The sequence below is a fragment of the Coregonus lavaretus genome (assembly GCF_964263955.1).
Source record: "Coregonus lavaretus genome assembly, chromosome: 21".
NCBI lineage: Eukaryota > Metazoa > Chordata > Actinopteri > Salmoniformes > Salmonidae > Coregonus > Coregonus lavaretus.
The window spans coordinates 20074671-20091326 of NC_140008.1; the positions used below are offsets into that span (position 1 = coordinate 20074671).

Here is a 16656-nt window from a genome sequence, read left to right on the forward strand (position 1 = left end):
ATGGCAAGACCTGAAAATGGTTGTCTAGCAATGATCAACAACCAATTTGACAGAGCTTGAACAATTTTGAAAATAATAATTAGCAAATGTTGCACAGTCCAGGTGTGGAAACCTCTTAGAGACATACCCAGAAAGACTGACAGCTGTAATATCTGCCAAATGTGATTCTAACATGTATTGACTCAGGGGGATGAATACTTATCTAATCAAGATATATTCGTGTTTTATTTTTCATAAAAATAAAAAAAATTATTCCACTTTGACATTACAGAGTATTTTGTGTAGACTGTTGACAAAAAATGACAATTAAATCTTTTTTAATCCCACTTTGTAACTCAACAACATGGAAAAAGTAAAGGGGTGTGAATACTTTCTGAAGGCACTGTAAATAACAAATACTCAAATACGGCTTCGGTGTCTAGACCAGCCTATTATCACCAGACAGAATGTGTTTGATATTATATTGTAGGATAATGTAATATTGTGTACAGTAAGGATATTTTAAATGTATTATAGTATTGTACTGTGGTGTGATTGTTGAATGTATGTTTGGATATTTCATGTGTCTTAATGATTATATTCCAATGTACAGTACTGCTGTAACCCTGTGAGAAGAACCTATGACATTCTTGTGTGAGAAAACCCAATAAAGTACATTTCATAATTGAATTTGTTTAAATACTCAAATACGCATGTATTTGAACCCAGGTCTGGTGGACGCACCACCTGAAGATTGAAGTATAAAAGTGCTGTTGTCTGGACCTTTTGCTCCCTTTTGAGAGGAATCAATAAATATTTTTCAATTTTTTTAAGTTTGTGTACCCTGTGATCTCTGTGTGCGACACATTAATAAATGTTTCGATTTTTGTTGTTTGACACTTAAACTTAAACCTCCAATAGTACAGTCGTATGAAAAAGTTTGGGCACCCCTGACAATTTCCATGATATCCATTTATAAATAATTGGGTGTTTGGATCAGCAATTTCATTTTGATCTATCAAATAACTGATGGACACAGTAATATTTCAGTAGTGACATTAGGTTTATTGGATTAACATAAAATGTGCAATATGCATCAAAACGAAATTAGACAGTGCATAAATGTTGGGGTGCATAAATTTGGGCACCCCAACAGAAAAATCACATCAAAATTTAGTAGAGCCTCCTTTTGCTAAAATAACAGCCTCTAGACGCTTCCTATAGCCTCTAATGAGTGTCTGGATTCTGGATGAAGGTATTTTGGACCATTCCTCCTTACAAAACATCTCCACTTCAGTTAGGTTTGATGGTTGCCGAGCATGGACAGCCCGCTTCAAATCATCCCACAGATTCTCAATGATATTCAGGTCTGGGGACTGGGATGGCCATTCCAGAACATTGTACTTGTTTCTCTGCATAAAATGCCCGGGTAGATTTTGAGCAGTGTTTTGGGTCGTTGTCTTGTTGAAATATCCAGCCCCGGCGTAACTTAAACTTAGTGACTGATTCTTCAACATTATTCCCAAGAATCTGCTGATATTGAGTGGAATCCATGCGACCCTCAACTTTAACAAGATTCCCAGTACCGGCACTGGCCACACAGCCCCACAGCATGATGGAACCCCCACCAAATTTTACTGTGGGTAGCAAGTGTTTTTCTTGGAACGCTGTGTTCTTTTGCCGCCATGCATAACGCCCCTTGTTATGACCAAATAACTCAATCTTTGTTTCATCAGTCCACAGCACCTTATTCCAAAATGAAGCTGGCTTGTCCAAATGTGCGTTTGCATACCTCAAGCGACTCTGTTTGTGGCGTGTGTGCAGAAAAGGCTTCTTCCGCATCACTCTCCCGTACAGCTTCTCCTTGTGCAAAGTGCGCTGAATTGTTGAACGATGCACAGTGACACCATCTGCAGCAAGATGATGTTGTAGGTCTTTGGAGGTGGTCTGTGGGCTGTTTTTGACCGTTCTCACCATCCTTCGCCTTTGCCTCTCCGATATTTGGACTTGGCCTGCCACTTCTGGCCTTAACAAGAACTGTGCCGGTGGTCTTCCATTTCCTCACTATGTTCCTCACAGTGGACACTGACAGCTTACATCTCTGCGATAGCTTTTTGTAGCCTTCCCCTAAACCATAATGTTGAACAATCTTTGTTTTCAGGTCATTTGCGAGTTGTTTTGAGGCCCCCATGTTGCCACTCTTCAGAGGAGAGTCAAAGAGAACAACAACTTGCAATTGGCCACCTTAAATACCTTTTCTCATGATTGGATGCACTTGTCTATGAAGTTCAAGGCTTAATGAGCTCACCAAACCAATTGTGTGTTCCAATTAATCAGTGCTAAGTAGTTACAGGTATTCAAATCAACAGAATGACAAGGGTGCCCAAATTTTTGCATAGCCTATTTTTCACATCTGATTTAATTTCATACAACTTAATATTGCTACACTAAAAATCTTTGTCTGGACAATACCCCAGTACTCAGCTTTTATTAGAAAATGAATGGCATGCCACTGTGATCATTTTCTGTGACGACAGAGTAAATTGTTATGCAGCCTCAGAGGGGTGCCCAAACTTTTTCATACGACTGTAGTTGAAAATAGCAGGCAAATTGGTTTCTTTAGCAAATATCTATTCTTTAGCCCTTTATTACCTGGTTGATGGCTCCAGCTGACTGGTTGTTGAATGAGGTGTCACAGTACTTCCTAGGGATCCTGGGGTGCCCTTTGTGCAAAGGATCTTTACCACTCTGGTGGCTCTGAGCCAGATAGTCATACCTACAGTTTGGATGTCTCTGTGGTGCTCTCTGGCCATCTGTGCAGGGGCCAAATAAAGCACACCACAACAATAATCCCCATACTCCTCCAAACCAGCAAACAGTCCCTTGTGTCATTTTCATACGTCTGCAAGAGAGCAAAACTATCTCCCTCACTGCAGAGGAGCTTGGCTGTGGGAACTATGATACCTAAATACCTAGGAGCTCCTCCCTCTGTAGCCCAGGGCCAGATAGAATGCCCCTATAAAGATAGACTGGTATACCTACAGGAAGACTGAGCATATTAGTCTGTTTAGTTTGGTGTGAACATGTTGAGGTTCAAAGATCACTTGGGTACCACTCCCTTTTCTTCAGAGGTGTTTGTGGAGCAGTAAGTTGGCATGGCATAGATAGTATTTGTACTGTGTACCAAACGTCACGCTTCACAATTGTAAAACTATGGAAGGTGTAACCATATGAACCAGGTGAACTGGATAACAATATAATACAAGGAAATCAAAAACAATCTAGAGTCTAGCGTTGCTTACACACTGATTATGTTCCCACGCCTACGTCGCCTCCTGCAGACTGTTTGACATTCTGGCAGATTGAAAGGGCTTTCTCAAGAGGCCTCGCTGTGCAAGGATATACCTTCAAAATTCAACACAAGCAATCAGATACCTTGATGCACAATATCTAGTGCTATATCCAGTCCTGTATTCAATGCTATATCCAAAACTTTCAATAGTAACATCAAAATTCTGGACCAGCCTGACACAGTCGGTCGAAATCGAAAAAAACAATCGCAGTCAAATGTCAATTCAATTTAACTTTATTCTCTTTCACAGTGCAATACGGCCATAGCATTGCTCAGAGTAATACAGTATAGAAGACAGAATACTTGGCACCATCACCCCCACAAATAAACCAAATCAATATTAACCTCTGACAACCTATCCAACACCAAGATGATGTGTTCTGTCTCTGACACTTTATCACTTATATGGTTCATAAAATAGGATACAGAGCGTAGCTTGCGATGCCACAAGTGTTGCTGCCATTCCGGATCATTCGCATGTAGCCACTCTCTCCCCATGCAGTACCCCAGCTGGGAAGAAAAGGAAAACAGGCATACATTTATGTACAACAAATGTCCTACATATATGTATATTAAAAAGTAACCCAACTATTATATTTTGTTAGAATGTAAACCATGTCACTCCCGTCTGTGATTCACCCACCTGTTTTTGATTATCCAATAGTCTTGCCCCCCTTCAGAGCCATAGCCAACCAGCAGCACCGCATGACTGAGGTTGTTGGGGTTACAGCTTGGCTCCTCATATATTCCTGTTTGACCAATAATAGCTCTGGTTACAATGAGGCAAGCTCAGATAGGGCAAATGCATTTTTTTTTATGGAATCAAAAACCTTTACCTGGACTATCAAAGTTAATATGTACAGTCATGGGAAACAAAACACTACATTTAGCTGTCTACCACCTTCAAGGAATTCAGTGAAGACCAACCTGAACTGTAGAACATGAAGCTTGGGTGATCTGCATCCACAGCGATAGTGATTGGACCAATGGTTGCCACAGCGTCAGCCAGGGCCTGCTCATCTCCAGTGGGTATGAACATGTAACCAGTGATGCTGGCAACCGACTGACTGCTGTCGTAGAAACAGGGTTGGGTGTCCTAGAAATACAGAAAAGTGTTTTATCCTCAACCATTGTACTTCTTAAATCATCTTTATTTTAACAGGGAAAAACAGACTGAGACCTGGATCTCTTTTACGGCTGTATATAAGTTGCTATTAACATTATGTAACATTGGTGTACATGGTCAGGGATGTCCCCAGTCAGACTCTTACCACTGATGTGTAGGGGTAGGTGTCTGTGGACTGAAGCCCATTCTGAACCACATATTCATAGGCATTAGCCATCCAGGCACCACTGCAGCCATAGGTGCCATAGGGCTTGGAGCAGTCCACAAGGTTCTGCTCACTCAAAGACACCAGCTGACCTGTCCTCTTGAATATCTGTCCCTCGATGGCCCCCGTAGTGCTAAAGGCCCAGCAGGAGCCACAATAGCCCTGTGAGGAGAAATCAATAGACAGTGTGGATTTAAAATCCCTTCCTAGTTTGGACTGAAATTCTACTTCCAGAATTTTCTAAAGAAAAGCCTCACCTGGTCTTTGACTTCAGTGACATAGCCCGTGGATCTGTAGTCAACGGTAACAGACCCTAACTTCTGAGCACTGGCACGGAGCTTTCGAGCGGATGCATTCGTCCCTCCTCTCTTTATTTTGCTATTTATCATGGCACCTTGCAAACGCTTGTATTCGTGCCTTGTCTACGCATTGAAGACAGAGAAATTCCAAAGTGATTTAGTATGAAATGTATGAAGGAATCAATGAAAAATGGGAAAATACTGTTTCAATACACTGCAATGAGAACAATCTCTCATAATGTATACAAATGAACAGAAATTAGAACAGAAATGGGAATGTTGCAGCTCTCAGTTGAAATTGCTCAAAGTGGATCATGAGTATCCATGAAGTATCTTGGACTATAACATCCTGTACTAAAGAGAAGTGAAGATGATGATGGCCACTTACCAGGTCCCCATATTTATTCATGGCCATGGTGAACATCTTTGTCCCTCTGAGAAAACTGTTATTATTCTCATCAATCACTCTCATGTTGTTCTCCCATATGGCCATCCTCTCAATGTCATCCCGCTTCAGGAAAGAACAGAATGAACAAACAAATAAAGTAGTTGATTATTGTTACGGTGTGTGTCTGGGAGGGATGGAATGAATTCCTAAATGTTTACAATGCGTCTTCATGTAGGCCAATATGCAGATGAATAGCCTACGTCTACAGTAACTATTGGGGTGTGTTTGTTTATACAGTCTGTGTCTACGAGTATGTGTATAAAATAACATCTAACCTTCTCGTCGTAGGACACACCGTTGCTCCTCTTCCATGTTTGCCACTCTGAAGGCCCCTGCACCTCCTCATCTGAGTCTGATGCCACGTGGAGAGGATCAGACAGGAGGAGAGAGAGCAGCACAGCTCTCCCCATGTGGCTGGCCCATTGGACTGGAGCGATGGATGATCAGAGTACAGTATTTCACCAAATGTATTGTGTTCTGTTGTAAATTACTTTGCTGCAATTTATACAATATTAGATAGAGAATTCTATGGAAACACTATAAATGCTCTGCGATTCTGAATGTTATGTTATTAAAACAATGAAATCATGAAAGGAAATTAGGCTAAATGAATGTCAATAACCTGGCACTCACCTGATGGAAAGTTGGGCTGTCTTGTCTTCATGTTCTGAGACTAACTCCACACTCTGACCGTGACTGGTCATCACCCCCTCTTTTATTGCCTGTGATGGAGGGTGTGCTACCCTTGGGCCTGTCTGAATCCCCATCACCTACACACAAGAGGGAGGTGGCAACAGGGGACAGAAACCCTCTTATTAGACAATCCCAGGCAACAGACTGTAAACACAGCATGTCACTATTCAAAGTAGCCCATATCAGTTTTTTGGTACTCATCACAAAAACAGCTTAGCAGTGCCAAGAAAATATGATAGCCTACTCTATATACAGCTCATCTCTAAAAACCTGCCAATTACAAGCTTACAACTAAATAGTAATCAAAACAACTTCTACTTACACAGGCTACCTGCAATTATGCACCCTGATATTTTAGTGATACACTCTTAGAAAAAAGGGTTCCAAAGGGGTTATTTGGCTGTCCCCATAGGAGAACCCTTTTCGATTCCAGGTATAATCATTTTTGGTTCTATGTGGAACCCAAAAGGGTTCTACCTGGAACCAAAAGGATTCTACCTGGAACCAAAAAGGATTCTCCATAGGGTTCTCCTATGGGGACAGCCGAAGCACCTTTTTTTCTAAGAGTAGGCTGTGCGGTTGTGTAGGCCCAGGCACCCATTGCATCACTGAAGCTTGAATGACCAGCATATCCCACATGAAAAACTACTACAGTTTACTATAGAATACTACAGTACTTACTATAGAATTATATAGTAAACTGTAGTATACTGTAGAATACTACACTACACACTGTAGTATCCCTTGATAATGTGTAGTACTTACTATAGAATGTTGTATTATACTGTAGAATATTACAGTAAATACTACAGTATTGTCCGGAAAAAAACACTGAGTAAATCCTACAGTAATGTCCGCAAAAACACTACACTTTTTAAACTATATTAAATACTACAGTATTTAATTTGCATATACCCTGCCCATTCTCCTCCCCTATATCACAATTTGTGCCACCCATAAGTGAGAAACCTACATGCCAAGTATACACCATATTGTGTTCCCTAAAGGTTATAGAAAAGAGCAAAAGCTCTGAACTATCCGTTCAGACCCCAGTCCGTCCGTCCGTCCGTCCGTCCGTCCGTCCGTCCAACCAACCAACCAACCAACCAACCACAGGAGTTTGGTGGCACCTTAATTGGGGAGGATGGGCTCGTGCTAATGGTTGGAGCGGAATCATTTGCTCTGTTCCAGACATTATTATGAGCTGTCTTCCGCTCAGCAGCCTCCTGTGCTACCTACAGGTTATGGAAAATGTGCTCATTTAGTATTTCTCCAGTAGGTATCCTGAAGGAGAACGCCTCCACTTCTATGTCAAAGATAATAAAACAAAAACACTATAGTAAATACTACAGTAATGTCCACAAAAACACTACAGTAAATACTACAGTATACTACAGTCTGCAAAAACACTACAGTAAATTCTACAGTATACTACAAGCTGCAAAAACACTGCATTAATTACTATAGTATATACTACAGTCTTATTTGACCACAGTATTTATATAGTTAACTGTGAATACAACAGTATACTACAGTAAATACTGCAGTGAATACTATAGTAAAGTCAGCAAAAACACTACAGTGAATACTATAGTATTTAAACCATAGTATACTATAGTATTTTTTCATGTGAGTAGTCATGTTTCTTCTCCGTCCCAAAGTTTGTCACAAACTAATAATACCTTTGAAACAGCTGGGTGCAGTAATAGCTGCTCAACATCCAAGAATGCAGGGTAGCCTGTGTCACAGCACAGACACTACTGTAAGATCTACTGTAAGATCCGAGTAGGGGAGCGCCAAAGGGGTAAATTGAGCCACCATTGTTTCTAGGAAACCATACAATTAACCGTTTGACCAAATACTTAGGAAGAGGTCATAATTTCATGGAGTCTGTGAAGGAAGAAACCACATGGAAAAAGTGTTAAGCTTTTAAGTTAGGTCCGTTAAGTTAGGTCCAAAAAACGGATTTTCCCCAAGTCAAATGAATATGTTAGAGGTTTCATGATGCTTGTATCTAAAGCAAAGTAGATCATTTTAAGATTGCTCTATACATCAGTTGGGATCTCTATATGCTTCAATATGAGGTCCTAAACCTACAAAAATATATCTGTAGCTGTGTGGGCTAATACAGGGGTGTAGTGGTGACTGGAGAAGTGGGTATACTCTACTTTTGCCAAACAATGTCCAAACGGCTCCACAACAATGCTTAAACCACATCAGGAGGCCATTTTTTTTGTCTGGGAAAAATCCCCCAAAAATGTGGAGAGTGTAGTTGCCCTTTTATTCAGAACATTAGCTGGGGTAAATTGTGCCCCCCATACACAGGTTAAGTTGTGACAAGAGAGCACTTTTTCTCAAAACTATAATGTTTACATAAATTCTGATTATTTCCAGGGATACACAACATCCTGAAATATATGTTGATATCTTTGTTAGAAAAAATACTATATTTCCCTCGACAGAGTGATACTGAATGTCTAAAATGGCTCAATTTACCTCACTCTCCCCTACTACAGTTGTATGGCTGACTTTCTGGAGTTTAGGGGCATTAGGAGCAAGGACTGGATTAGGGGTGTTAGGAGCAAGGACTGGATACGTGGATGGAGTCAGATAAGGTTATCCAACACAATGAATGCATTGGCCAATAAGAAAACATAATGAGTTACCAGGTAAATAATTAGGTAAACACAGTTCTTTCCTCAAACACAGATTCACCACATTTTAGCAATATGTAGGCCTACAAATGCTATATAAATGAATTAATTAGTCAGGACTATAATCCTACACTACCTCGAATGTAACAAAACCTTGTGCCAGATATAAAATAACAGCCTATTTTGCCTCATGATAAACCAACTACTACCCCCAAAATGAAACGGTAATAGAATCGAACTCGTTTCATTTGGTTGAACGAACGACTCCAAGGAATCGTGACAGTGAGCAGACAGAGCTGCAGCGGTCGTGACTCGCGGCACTGCAGAGGATTGGCATCGTGTTGTTTTTCCAACGGCGCGCCGACACCCCTGGAGCAGTCAGTGTGGCAAAACGAATTATAGCCAGTTATTACAGTTAAACCCATCGCAATTTTTTTGCATACGCAAGAAATATGAGTCACGAATGAGGTCTGCAGGATGTCGTTAAAGGTAATCTCCACGTTCTCCTGTTTTTCTGCATAGGTAGCTGAGTTGACTCAACTCCACGGTATATAGATATCCATATTACAGGGATCTAAACTAGAGCTACAGCTACTACTGCATAGGCTAACTCTAAACAAGCTTGGAATGAATCTACTCACTACGAATGCTTACTTTCTTTGCGGCCATGGCTTCTAATCTGTGCTGTTATGAATAGGCCTATGATGAGTTATGCGCACGTAATAGACCGCAGGGGCTTGCTCGCAATAATAACGTCTTTAAGGAAATTAGATCTGCTGCTTGACCTTCGTGGTCATGGTCTTCCCGGACATATGCCGGGTTCAAAACAACTAGGAACTTGGAAATCTCCGACTTCTGACTTCAGTGGGTTGAAAACAACAGGGAACTTGGAAATAAACAAGCTCTGACTGGGAAAAATCGATTTGAATGGTCATCCAACTCGGGCCTCTTTCTAGAGCTCCGACTTTCCGACCTGAAGATCACTGACATCATGATTTGACCACGTAGTTTCCGAGTTCCCAGTTGTTTTGAACGAGCAGTTAGTCATGCCCTTATGACCTGACTAACGTTAGCCACCTAGCCAAAGTTAGCAACAACAAATTGGAATTCGTAACATATCATACGTTTTGGGAATTCGTAACATATTGTAATTTTTTTCGCAAATTCGTAACATCATACGAATTGTAATTTGTAACATATCATAACAAATGGATGATGGACATCCACAAATTAGTACAAACAAAACTAAGGCGTCTCGGATTTACATACAGAATAATACGAAATGCTCTGAGACCAGATGGCAGTGACATGACAACCTAATCATAGCTAGGTTAGGGGAGGAGTTAGCGAAAAGGGTTAAGGTTATGGTTAGCCAACGTGCTAAGTAGTTGCAAAGTAGCTAAAAAGTAGTACGTATTTGAAAAGTTGCGAAAATTATAAAGTTGTCCGTGATGAAATTCAGACACAACCTTTGGGTTGCTAGACGTTTGCGTTATATGCCCACCGACACACCCACTTTTTCTTGTCTGGTGAAAAATTTACCCAGATTAATTTGGACCAACATAAGTGGGTGGGAGCTAGACTCTTAGAGACCACACACAACCAGACCAGAGACCATATAACCACAACATACCCAATGCAAGAGCATAATCGATGTGGGCAAAGAGCCTCTGTCCATATTGATTCTCATATTGATTGTGAACAGGAAGAGCCTGAATGCAACTCATTTGAAATGGTTTTGTCTATAACCTCCATTGTCTGACCAATACAAGCAAAGAAATTGCTTGCCAAATTTTGCCTTCTGAGATGATACTGTAGATAGTGTCTTTTAGTCTGGTTACAGGTCTGTTATCTGACACGTGTCTGTTGTATCATGTGTGTTTGTCCTGCAGAAGGAGACGCCCCTGGCTAACGCTGTGTTTTGGGCAGCTCGGAAGGGGAACTTAGCCCTGCTTCAGTTACTGCTCAACAGTGGCCGAGTGGATGCCGACTGCAGAGACAGTGTACGGACGCTGCATGCCCTGGCGGCTCAGCTGCACGCTTTACCTATAAACCACCTGTGGTAGGAGAGAAAGAGAGAGCTACAACTTGTGTGTGTGTGTGTGTGTGTGTGTGTGTGTGTGTGTGTGTGTGTTTGTGTGTGTGTGTGTGTGCGGTTGTATGTATGTCTTAATAATGTGTTGTAGGTCCGCTCATGTTCAGGTGCTTGCAGTTTCCATGTGTCACATCTAATTGTTTATTGTTGTGTGCTATTTGAAATGTAATGCTATGTCAAATCTCCGCTGATAAGTTCAAGTATGTTTCAGCAACTTTCTTTAGAGATTAGGGAATGTGAATGATTGGGTGGAGCATCAGACTAGGGTTGGTACTTTGGAGGGGTGTGTTATGTTGTCTGGAGGAGAATCAAAACACTTGCCAAACAAAACAAAACATCTAGACCTCCAGGTTTATTTCATGTGCAGTTTGAATGACATGTAGACAATGATCTGACTGGACTGAGGTGTTGATTGATTGTGATGCCTTGATCTCTTTCCAGTTTGGCACCACAGCCCTGATGGTGGCGTCCTACAGTGGCCACAGTGACTGTGCCAGGGAGCTGATCATGCAGGGAGCTGACATTAACCTGCAGAGAGAGGTACGGTAGACTCCCACTTTAGTACACCTCGCTGTCATTATAAGAAATACCTTGGTTTTAGTGCTGACCGTTGATAAACTGCAACCATCTGCTTTTCCATAGAGTACACAGTACGGCGCCTGAAATGAGCGTTGCATTATTGATGTTGCTTTGAGACTAAAGTAGAACAATAAGCAGTAAAGATGTTTGAAGCGTTGAGAAATGTGTATGTCCTTTTAAGGTCTTTCTGACATTGAATGCATGTTTCTACAATCAGACAGGCTCCACTGCCCTCTTCTTCGCTTCCCAGCAGGGACACAATGAAGTAGTGAAGCTCCTCTTTGAATTTGGTGCCTCGACTGAATTCCAGACAAAGGTGAGAGAGAGAGAGAGAGAGAGAGAGAGAGAGAGAGAGAGAGAGGAGAGAGAGAGAGAGAGAGAGAGAGAGAGAGAGAGAGAGAGAGAGAGAGAGAGAGAGAGAGAGAGAGAGAGAGAGAGAGAGAGAGAGAGAGAGAGAGAGAGAGAAGAGAGAGAGAGAGAGAGAGAGAGAGAGAGAGAGAGAGAGAGAGAGAGAGAGAGAGAGAGAGAGAGAGAGAGAGAGAGAGAGAGAGAGAGAGAGAGAGAGAGAGAGAGAGAGAGAGAGAGAGAGAGAGAGAGAGAGAGAGAGAGTATAGGCTAGAGAGAGAGAGAGAGAGAGGAGAGACGATGAGAGAGAGAGAGAGAGAGAGAGAGAGAGAGACTCCATGTGCCAGTCACTGCAGGATATGTGGCTAATCTGTTGTCATGGTTTGGCAGGATGGTGGCACAGCCCTCTCTGCAGCCTGTCAGTATGGCCACTCTAAGGTGGTAGACACTCTGTTGAAGAATGGAGCCAATGTTCATGACCAGCTGCATGTGAGCATCCCTAACACCTATCTCATCTCACTATGTCTGTCCTTTTCCCACACTCCTGCAGAGCCCCACAGTGTCCAATGCTGTAGTCCACAACACACCAAAATCCCAGTGGGAGACCCTCTCGGGTTACCGCTAAGTCAGACATGAGATGCATTTTGTTTTATGCACCACATAGAAAGGATTGGATTGCTCAGTGTAACTATGTTACATGTTTGTATGAAAACGATACAGTAAGGCTTACATGAATTTCAACACAGTAGTGATTCTCTGCTCACTACTAGTTCTGATATTGGTGATTGACAATTGTGTGTTTTTTGCCTCTGTGTCTCTCCTTTCTATAAGGCAGATGGCCCATCTATGACCCCTGTCATACATACGATCCATTGTACCCACAACAGTGCCATTCTATATGTTACTATTCATGAACAAGCCATACATTGCATAACTTTGTCATGCAGTTGCTTTGCTGATGTGACATGTTTCTAATATCATGCTCAGGATGGTGCCACCCCACTCTTCCTTGCTTCCCAGGAGGGGCATGTGACTGTCATACGTCAACTGCTGTCAACTGGAGCCAAAGTTAACCACCCTAGGGAGGTGAGGCCACTCCCCCATACAATAATAGAGGACTTCATTAGAGGGACTGACTTCTTCATCTCTCTTCTCACCCTCTTCCTGCTTGTATTTTCTCTCCATTTCACTTTTCTCCCTTCTCTTTCTCTCACCCCCTCCCTCACTAACCCCCCTCTCCAGGATGGCACAGCCCCCCTGTGGATGGCAGCCCAGATGGGACACAGTGAAGTAGTGAAGGTTTTACTTCTGCGTGGTGCAGATCGGGATGCTGACAGAAAAGTATGTTGTCCTTTAGCAACCCAGTGGGTACCCAGTGGGTTGACGAAGACAAGATGATTGTCCTCCATCAATATATTCAATCAAGTCATGTATTGAAATGGATTTATTTTTGTAAGGCTTATTATATATTGAATGGGGAATTAAAATGTCAATGTCTCATGTTTCTTTTGATCTTATTGAAGGACGGGTCAACTGCATTATTCAAGGCAGCTTTCAAAGGACACAACAGTGTCATTGAGGAGCTCCTCAAGTTTTCCCCTTCAATGGGCCTTCTCAAGGTAAGATATCTAGGCAGTGATGCTTGCTCTTTGTCGTCTCTTGACTCTGGCCATGACCCAGAGGAGTAGTTTTTATTCAGAAGTACACTACCAGTCAAAGGTTTGGACACACCTACTCATTCAAGGGTTTTTCTTTATTTTTACAATTTTTTACATTGTAGAATAATAGTGAAGACATTAAAACTTCACTATTGGGGCGGCAGGTAGCTTAGTGGGTAAGAGCGTTGTGCCAGTAACCGAAAGGTCGCTGGTTCTAATCCCCGAGCCGACTAGGTGAAAAATCTGTCGATGTGCCCTTAAGCAAGGCACTTAACCCTAATTGCTCCTGTAAGTCGCTCTGGATAAGAGCGTCTGCTAAATGACTAAAATGTAAATGTAAATGTAAAACTATGAAATAAAACATATGGAATAATGTAGTAACCAAAAAAGTGTTAAACAAATCAAAATATATGTTATATTTGAGATTCTTCACATAGCCACCATTTGCCTTGATGACAGCTTTGCACACTCTTGGCATTCTCTCAACCAGCTTCATGAGGTAGTCACCTGGAATGCATTTCAATTAACAGGTGTGCCTTCTTAAAAGTTAATTTGTGGAATTTCTTTCCTTCTTAATGCATTTGAGCCAATCAGTTGTGTTGTGACAAGGTAGGGGGGGTATACAGAAGGTAGCCCTATTTGGTAAAAGATCAAGTCCATATTATGGCAAGAACAGCACAAATAACCAAAGAGAAACGACAGTCCATCATTACTTTAAGACATGAAGGTCAGTCAATATGGAACATTTCAAGAAGTTTCTTCAAGTGCAGTCGCAAAAACCATCAAGTGCTATGATGAAACTGGATCTCATGAGGACCACCACAGGAATGGAAGACCAAGAGTTACCTCTGCTGCAGAGGATAAGTTCATTAGAGTTACCAGCCTCAGAAATTGCAGCCCAAATAAATGCTTCACAGAGTTCAAGTCACAGACACATCTCAACATTAACTGTTCAGAGGGGACTGTGTGAATCAGGCCTTCATGGTCGAATTGCTGCAAAGAAACCACTACTAAAGGACACCAATAATAAGAAGAGACCTGCTTGGGCCAAGAAACACGAGCAATGGCCATTAGACCGGTGGAAATGTGTCCTTTGGTCTGGTGTCCAAATTTGAGATTTTTGGTTCCAACCGCCGTGTCTTTGTGAGACGCGGTGTGGGTGAACGGATGATCTCCTCATGTGTAGTTCCCACCGTAAAGCATGGAGGAGGTGGTGTTATGGTGTGGGGGTGCTTTGCTGGTGACACTGTCAGTGATTTATTTAGAATTCAAGGCACACTTAACCAGCATGGCTACCACAGCATTCTACAGTGGTACGCCATCCCATCTGGTTTGGGCTTAGTGGGACTATCATTTGTTTTTCAACAGGATAATGACCCAACACACCTCCAGGCTGTGTAAGGGCTATTTGACCAAGAAGGAGAGTGATGGAGTGCTGCATCAGATGACCTGGCCTCCACAATCCCCCGACCTCAACCCAATTGAGATGGTTTGGGATGACTCGGACGGCAGAGTGAAGGAAAAGCAGCCAACAAGTGCTAAGCATATGTGGGAACTCCTTCAAGACTGTTGGAAAAGCATTCCAGGTGAAGCTGGTTTAGAGAATGCCAAGAGTGTGCAAGGCTGTCATCAAGGCAAAGGGTGGCTATTTGAAGAATCTCAAATATAAAATAGATTTTGATTTGTTTAACACTTTTTTGGTTACTACATGATTCCATATGTGTTATTTCATAGTTTTGATGTCTTCACTATTATTCTACAACATAGAAAATAGTACAAATATATAAAAACCCTTGAATGAGTAGGTGTGTCCAAACTTTTGGCTGGTACTGTATATTGTGAAACATTGTATTGTAAAACATTGTCAGTGTTTTAGTGAAAAGAAACAGCCATTAGTTACAAGTGGCCTCACCATTCCATTTCTCCAGAATGGTTCAACAGTCCTCCACGCTGCTGTCATGGGTGGCAATCATAAAAGTGTAAAACTTCTGCTCGGGGCCAATGCAGACCCCACGCTACCCAACAAGGTAAATCACAGCAGTGTGTACAAGGGAGAAGAAGAAAAGCAGAGGAGAAGGATGCATTTTAGGATGTCGTTCGGGTTGATTATTTTGTAATGACTTGTTTTGTTTTCTTTGCAGAACAATGAACTACCAGCAGATCTTACAAAGAGTGATCGCATCCTGAGTGCTCTGCGACCGCAAATCTTAAATGGAAGTATATGATGAAACCCTAGTTCCCACCTTAGACCATGGTTGTTTTATGGAGAGAAATGCGCTGAGGGCTCCGAACAACAGAGAACAAACCAACAGGATTCAGTCACACTACAATACTTATGGTTCTTGCTTTCATTTGCAGCTTCAGAAAATACAATGCTATTTGGAGTAACCGAAACTGGACATATCTATGAGGATGGTTCAATATGTAGCCTACTACCAAAATGCATCCGTTTGTGGCTAGAGTTATTTTGCCATGTACATCCTTTCCTTTGAGGTGTTGTTCTAACTTTGCTGTATAGTTTCTGTTTCTAAAATATTTTATCCCTGGTGCTGTAATATTTCTAAATATTTTGCAATTTTTTATTTCTGCAATTTCAATAAAAGATTAATGTGAAATAAAAAAATAGTCCTGTGACCAAGTCAGTAATATGCTATAATAACAACAAGTCACTAGAGGTCAGTGTACTTACCATTGGTACCAGTGATCTATATAAACCCTGGATTTGCTGATGCTACGTATTGGCCATTGACAGACTTTGAAGCCACCGGTCGGCCATATTGGCACTCCTCAGTAGGAGTAGTCCTCCATAGGAATGAATAGAATTCTACGGTATTTCAATTAAATGTTTCAAGGACAAAATTACATGTATTTAAGTATGTTGTTGTTGTAGTGGGCAAAGTAACATTAGTAATCTCAAAAAATTATACTTTAAGGAAAATGTTTTTATATATGTAAAGATTTTGTTTAGCTCACATGATATAATTTTTAAGTATGCATTAAGGTGTCTGTAATAGAGTAAATGTGGCAAAAATGAATGTAGACGTTAATAAATCAATTTCTATAGTTTCCCAAAAAAATTACGACAGTTGGGGAGTGCCAAGATGGAGCCACGACGGCTTCAACACAGTGCCCTCAATAGTCATCTAGTGTATATATAAATCACCAAGAAACTGAATCCATTAAAATGTGTCTGATCTTCTTTGTCTGACCTTATTTCTCGCAT

General features: G+C 41.4%; 2 protein-coding genes across 4 annotated transcripts; one reads left to right on the forward strand and one right to left on the reverse strand.

Moving 5' to 3' along the window:
• Positions 1 to 3741: 3741 nt before the first annotated feature.
• On the reverse strand, positions 3742 to 5819 carry LOC311148593 (procathepsin L-like; the record flags this gene model as incomplete). The annotated part of the gene is made up of 7 exons (XM_084185574.1): positions 3742 to 3841; positions 3975 to 4080; positions 4259 to 4427; positions 4603 to 4824; positions 4920 to 5084; positions 5350 to 5472; positions 5685 to 5819. 7 exons carry the CDS (start codon positions 5817 to 5819, stop codon positions 3742 to 3744), a joined length of 1020 nt encoding a protein of 339 aa, XP_084041700.1.
• A 3225-nt stretch (positions 5820 to 9044) lies between these two features.
• Positions 9045 to 16632, forward strand: LOC311148833 (ankyrin repeat domain-containing protein 29-like). Of its 3 annotated transcripts, none has more exons than XM_084185828.1 (10): positions 9045 to 9245; positions 10649 to 10818; positions 11293 to 11391; positions 11648 to 11746; positions 12166 to 12264; positions 12763 to 12861; positions 13018 to 13116; positions 13299 to 13394; positions 15362 to 15460; positions 15575 to 16632. In XM_084185828.1, exons 3-10 carry the CDS (start codon positions 11311 to 11313, stop codon positions 15656 to 15658), a joined length of 756 nt encoding a protein of 251 aa, XP_084041954.1. In that variant the 5' UTR covers positions 9045 to 9245; positions 10649 to 10818; positions 11293 to 11310; the 3' UTR covers positions 15659 to 16632. The 3 variants fall into 3 exon arrangements, with proteins under 3 accessions (XP_084041954.1, XP_084041953.1, XP_084041952.1); XM_084185827.1 differs by having other exon boundaries at positions 9050 to 9245; positions 10649 to 10759; XM_084185826.1 differs by having other exon boundaries at positions 9132 to 9245; positions 10649 to 10759; positions 12763 to 13116.
• Positions 16633 to 16656: the final 24 nt, after the last annotated feature.